At 35.0% G+C, this 6173-nt stretch overlaps 2 protein-coding genes across 3 annotated transcripts in view; one reads left to right on the top strand and one right to left on the bottom strand.

The window, feature by feature from the left end:
• LOC104711788 (calmodulin-binding receptor-like cytoplasmic kinase 2) overlaps nt 1–6173 on the top strand; it is a 20736-nt gene that overhangs the window by 4995 nt on the left and 9568 nt on the right. The window lies entirely within an intron of this gene.
• On the bottom strand, nt 605–2486 carry LOC104711805. 2 transcript variants are annotated; one of them, XM_010428574.1, is made up of 4 exons: nt 2388–2486; nt 2041–2276; nt 1659–1726; nt 605–1426 (listed from the first exon to the last, which is right to left on the bottom strand). In XM_010428574.1, the coding sequence occupies exons 2-4, from the start codon at nt 2266–2268 to the stop codon at nt 793–795; spliced, it is 930 nt and encodes a 309-aa protein (XP_010426876.1). In that variant the 5' UTR covers nt 2269–2276; nt 2388–2486; the 3' UTR covers nt 605–792. The 2 variants fall into 2 exon arrangements, with proteins under 2 accessions (XP_010426876.1, XP_010426884.1); XM_010428582.1 differs by having other exon boundaries at nt 2402–2486.

The following is a 6173-nucleotide window of genomic DNA, read 5'->3' as shown; positions in this document are numbered from 1 at the left end:
ATATATATATATATATATATATTTTTATGTAACAGTATATAATTTTCTAATTAATGTGTTGTAAATTACTATGAAACCAGTCATATTATGTAGTTAAAGTTCATTTATTCAAAGTTCAAACAATGATACTTCGTCAAACAATGTATTTTTACTGCAATTTATTCTCATCTCTAAAAATAAAGAGATAAATACTTTATCTTTTATGAATTTTTATATCGACGATAGATTTTAATCTTTGGTTTGATTAATTGATATAAATTTAAATTTGAAAAATGGGAGACGCTCTTAAAACCCTTTATGTTTATAATTATCCTATGAAAACTATATTTTTATAATGTCTCTCAAATTAAAAGACAAATATGCGAGTGAAAAATAAGTACATAATTAAATGATAGAAAACAAAGACAGTGATGGAAAAAAAATATAGATACAAAGATTTTGATTTATTCATTCACAAAGCGATATCAAAGTGATAAAATAAATTATTTAAACAATAACAACTTAGTTTATCACTAATTAATCACAATTAAGTTTAATGATAGTGTTTAGAAAGATTTGTTTTTCTCTTAAAATAGTGATAAAAATAAGAATTGAAAACATGAAATTAAAAAAATAAAATTTAATAAAAATAACTAAGACAAAGTCATCTAACCAAATAGGCAAATACAACATAGATGTAGAAACTAGACAAAGTCTCTCATCCAACCCACAAAATGAAAAAAAAAAAAAAAAAAAANATTAAAAAAAAAAAACATAAAAGGACAGAAACGCCCTCAGAAAACATAAAATATATCACATGAGGGATTTCAAAGACCTTTCCTTTACGGGCTTCCTTCCTCTCTTGATCGTCTTCTTCATCATTATCATCTTGTCTTTCTTTTTCTTCTTCCCATGATCGCTCTCATCATCTTCATCCATCACGTCGACATAATCCTCTTCCACATAATCAAACCCGTCAAAGCTAACGCTCCCACTTCCAAACGCCGCCGTTTTATCACCCTCTTCGTTGCTACTGCTACTGGTACTACTTCTGCTCCTTTTATTATTATCGCCCAAACCTAACTTCTCGTCGTCGGAGCCGCCTCTTTTTCTCCCCCACCGTGGCCCGAAACCAGAGTAATAGTAAAACTCGTACGGATTCTTCGATGCGGCAGCGGAAGCTAGAGCTTTCTTGCCCGTACCACGTGGCCGTCCGCGTTTAGGCGGCGCCGGAATTGTAACAACATCCGCTTGGCCCTCGTCGCTGACCGGCGGCGATTTAGGCTCGAGGAGATCTTCGGATTTCTTGTCACTGCTACTATCGCTCTGATCCATTGGTTCATCAGCGTCCGGAGATAGCTCGAGCTCGTACTTATCCTCCGCCGCATTGAGATTAAGTTTCTCGACGGAGACAAGGTTGTGACTATCTCCCATGGAGTTATTAAATCTGTACGATAAAATAAATAAATAAAGAAAGATGTGATTAAAAAAAAAAAAAAAAATTGAAACCGGGTCGCCCGGCAATTCGATTCGGGTGAAATTAAATAACCCGATTATCAAAAATACGAGTAAAACCCTAAAAAAACAAAACAAGAAGACGGAAGCAAAAAACGAAAGCAGACAACAGTGGATATAATCGATTGGGGGAGTGAAGAACAAAATGGATAGTTTATTATTACCTAACAGCAGCGCCATTACAATCTCCCAAACTCACATCCGCATTGAAGTTATTGTCTTCTCCATCGAACTGAGTTAACGAAGAAACTTTTGTAATAAACGATAGAAGAAGAAAAAAGAATAATCGGGGATAGAGAAAGGAAATGGGAATCAACGAAGCAAAATAACAACGACCCATTAACACTAATCGATAGATTAAACGACCCAGCAACTCAAAATCCATAATTTTAGGGTTCTTTCAAGTTTCCCCGAACAGAAATACAATAAAAATACGAAACAAACCCTAGCTAATAGGAGGAGGCGGAGGACGATAGAAGAAATGCTGGGCACTGGCGAAAACGAAATCGAAATGGGAATCAAATATGGAAAGCGAATTTGAATTACCTGGTGGTGGTGAATGAGAGGAGGCGGAGTAGAAGAAGAAGAAGAGGAAGACGATAGAGGGAGGAACCACGACGAGTCGAGCAGGTTAGTTAACTCGCAATCGCCAGAGGAAGTGACCGGAATCACATCCCATGGAGACTGGTTTAAGTGACAAACATACGTCTCTGGTCTCTCTCCGCCGTAACCTAAAAGAACCGATGCCAGCTTCGTGTTCTTCCGAATCCTCATTTTTTTTCCTTTGGCCCGAAATGGAACAACAGAGAAACCAAACAGGTTATTTAGAAAACGCTCAATAAAATAAATATTTTGGTATCACCACACCACGTAAAGCATACGACTCGATTCACCTCTTCTTCCTCACCAGTTTTTAGTTTTTTTTTTTCTTTTTCTTTTTCTTTTTCTTGGAGCAGATCTCACAGAACTCGATAGGAGGAGGGTTCTTTTTTTTTTTTTCTGTTTTGATTAAAAAGTTATTTTATTTGCTTTTCTCGGCCCTTCTTATATTTTCTATATGTTTTTTTCATTGGACGGAAATGTCCTTAGGTTTTACTTTGATACCCTATAATATCCTTCTCATTTTAGTAGGGAAACAAATTAAAAGAAAAAAGCAAAGAAAAGCTGCCGCTAAATTTTACCAAATTTTAAGTTCCAAGGACAATAATCGCCTGTGCTAAGATCCACCGTAACATCTTACTCCTCTTTTTGGTCAATATACCTCTTTTCTTATTTTTGTCAACTACATAAATGTAAGATTTTTTTTTTTTTTTTTAAGTATTCATATGTACTTCTTATTTTACAATTTTGTCAACGGCATAAAAATGTATGGGATTCAAATTCTACAAAACAGCATTGGAAAAAGAAATCTCAAAGGATCTATCAAAGAATCGATCTGACATATATTATGTGGTATCTAAAAATGGTACTCGTCTATATATCACGTGATAGAGGCAAATGGGTCACGTGACGAGTGAGTTTTGACTGAGAGCAATGCATATATGCACATGTGATTTTGCCTCCGAGGTTTTTTTTTTTTTTCTTTAACTCAAAGTGTTTAAACTTTGAAATGAAAATCACTAAATCAGACAAAGCCTAAGATCATTTGTCTGATTAAGGGAGGAAACAAACAAAAATGTGGAGCGTGAGAGACACACGCGACAGGCGAGAGAGTGGCGAACAAGTGTGGACCCACTTTGTGCTGGACTTTGTGATTAGTGATCGGAATGAGGCGACGATGCTGGTGAGTTCGGTCGGGGATACAGCCGCCTGTTAATTCGTCGTGATGAGAATGAACGGCCACGATTTGATTCTCAAGCGGAGGAGGGTTAGGCAGAGAATCTGACGGTCGCTCTTTGGATTAACTATTTTAAAGTCAGTGCACGCGGCTGTATCTTTAACGCTTACGTGGCTCCGATGTGGGTTTTATTACCAATAATGTAGTGACACAACTTATCTGATTCTAATAGCGAAATAAAACTCTAATAGCGAAATAAAACTCTACGTTTTATTCTAATAGCGAAATAAAACGTAATTATGTTAAAACTCTATAACTCTATGACGAATTAACAGGCGGCTTGTATCCCCGACCGAACTCACCAGCATCGTCGCCTGTCAACAATTCAAGTGTATTATAGTAGCGTAACCAAATGTGTTACTAATTGAAGTGTATTAAATTCTAGCAATGAAAATTGCCACGTGTATCTCGTGGTGTCACTGTCAACAATCGTATAATGTGATCAAAAGATTCAAAGACTGGAGAGATGTATTGGCGCTTTGCGACCCCTTAATCTCAGAAATAGCATGTAGACTGGCTATATAAGAAAGGCCCAACGATGAATCCCTCAGTTTTAATTTGTAGTTAAAACCGGTTTATATATATATATTTCGCTTCAATTTAGCTTATAATAATAACTCTGTTAAGTGTTAACAATCTCTCAACTAGAAGATATACTGTAACTTTTATTTTATACAGTAATTAACTAATCATACTAATGTGCAGATTTGATCCCAAAGAGTATAGAAGAAAAGAGCATTGCAGAATTAACCTAATCTTTCTCTTTTTTTTTTCTTAGTCTTTGAAAAAGGCTGTAAATCTGCAAAATCATTATCATCATTAGTCATTACAAGTCTTTAGCAGATTGAGCTTAAATTGTAACTCAAGCATAATTAACACGATGGTTCGTTTACCTGTTGTATTTTTGAGCTGCATTCTTTTCAACTCATAGGAGTGGGAGCGGAATTGATCGTGTCCTGATCAAGAGTTCGATTACGATTACTATAAAATAAAACGTAAATTCAAGAAGGTTAAACAAGTTTGTGACACAGTAACCAGTCATTTACTTACATCCTCTAATTATAATCTTGTGAATTTATTTTTGACTACTCATTCCTAAGTCTAGTGATCTATCCTCAAGTAAAATTTCCAAGAACTTCTTTATGGACAGTTTGCTTTCACCGTTTAAAAGGTTAAAATTAGACGGAACGTACCTACACGAAATTGGTAGCTAGTGCTAAGACTGGTAGTAAAAGAGTATGACATGGTCAATGACGGTATCAATTAATATATGTTCTACATAGGCATCGATCAGATAATACCTAATCCATGGTGGATGAGCTTGAAGCAATGTTGGATACTTGGATGTGGTAGATCCTTCAGCTCTTCTGAAGTCACCATCGCCTATTCTTAAAAATCCAAAAATTTGGTATTTTAATTTCGTGTTGCGCGGGGTTGTATGCTAATGATGCTTAGTTTAAAATTATGTTGATTCAGTGATATATCTTTAATAAAAAACTTATATATATATACTGTTTTATGAAACAATTTTTAAAAACCTGTTTTTTTTTGGTTTTGGACCTAGTGTTTTTGCATCCTTAGCACATATGCTTAGCCAATGCTAATTTATCTTGTAACAGGGTTTTTTTCTTAAAATGTTTTTGTTTATATGTATTTGGTTTGGTGGTTTGGCTTAGAGTGTGTGCTAGCCGTGTCCAAGGACATGATTCCATTATTTTGTCTGTAATTAGTAGTAGCTCAAGGTCCAACTTTGGTGTAGTAGCGGAAGCTAAGAACAGAGTGAGAGTACTCCTCCCAGTTCTTAAACGATGCTAAGCTCTTTTGGCAATTAAGATTGCCTATTTTTTGGCTTTTATTGATTTTCTTATGCAAAACTGAATACAAAATATGTCGAAAGCTCCATATAAAGGAGATGCAAAGGAATATCCAAAGAATAAAGAAAATAGAAAACCCCTCTTAATCCTAAGATTAAGGATGCAAACTTATCAAAACAGAACAACAAAGATCCTAAAAATCCCAAAACCGACACAAGTGACAAACACGTAAAAGCCCATGAAGTGCTTGTCACGGTTCGAGCAACAGGCGCTACATCAAACTTTTAAGATTTTAGAACGAAAAGCTTTTATTTATTTACTTTAGTATAGGGTTTTTAATTTTTTTAGCCGGCCCAGTTGATGTGTAAAATTTAATCCATTTCGTTTATAAAATTTTGTCCACTTCTGTTATTAAAATGACTATTGGGCCTGTTATGAGAATTGGGGCTATTAGTAAAAAGGGTAAAACAAATAAATTGTGATTTTTGTGAGCAACGGATAGAAGAGTTTTCTCTGATGTATCGATGAGCTGGAAGCACACCGACGACAAAACCTTAGGTGAATCTCGCAGCTCTGTTTGCTTATTCTTTCTTTCTTCTTCATCCATTATTCCTCTTTTCCATCGTTCATCTTTCTTTTTATTTGGGTTGCAATTTTTGATGTATTTGTTCATGGATTTGATTGTCGAGGTTTCGTTATTAGTTTTCGCGAGACAGTTGACGAAATCCATTTCGATTCGTGGTGTGGGCGTTGACAAAGTGAGTTTTCGATTTATTTGATTGCGAAATTTGTTATTTTTGTGTTGATAAAGCTTGGGAGATTTTTGGGATGAAGAAAGGAAGTAAAAATTTTGGAGTGTTTGTTCGTTATTGGTAAATTGTTTGTTGCAGCAATGGTGAATTTGTAAGTATTTGAAAATTGATTAAACTTGTGGGGATTATCATGAGTGGTTGTTTTGTTGTGTGAGGATCAGTTATTGGAAAATAGATTGTTTAATAAAATTTAACTGTTTAATGAGGAGAATTGTT

Source organism: Camelina sativa, chromosome 2 (genome assembly GCF_000633955.1).
Source record: "Camelina sativa cultivar DH55 chromosome 2, Cs, whole genome shotgun sequence".
NCBI lineage: Eukaryota > Viridiplantae > Streptophyta > Magnoliopsida > Brassicales > Brassicaceae > Camelina > Camelina sativa.
Note: the sequence above shows the minus strand (reverse complement) of the source record. Positions and strands in the feature narration are given on the sequence as shown.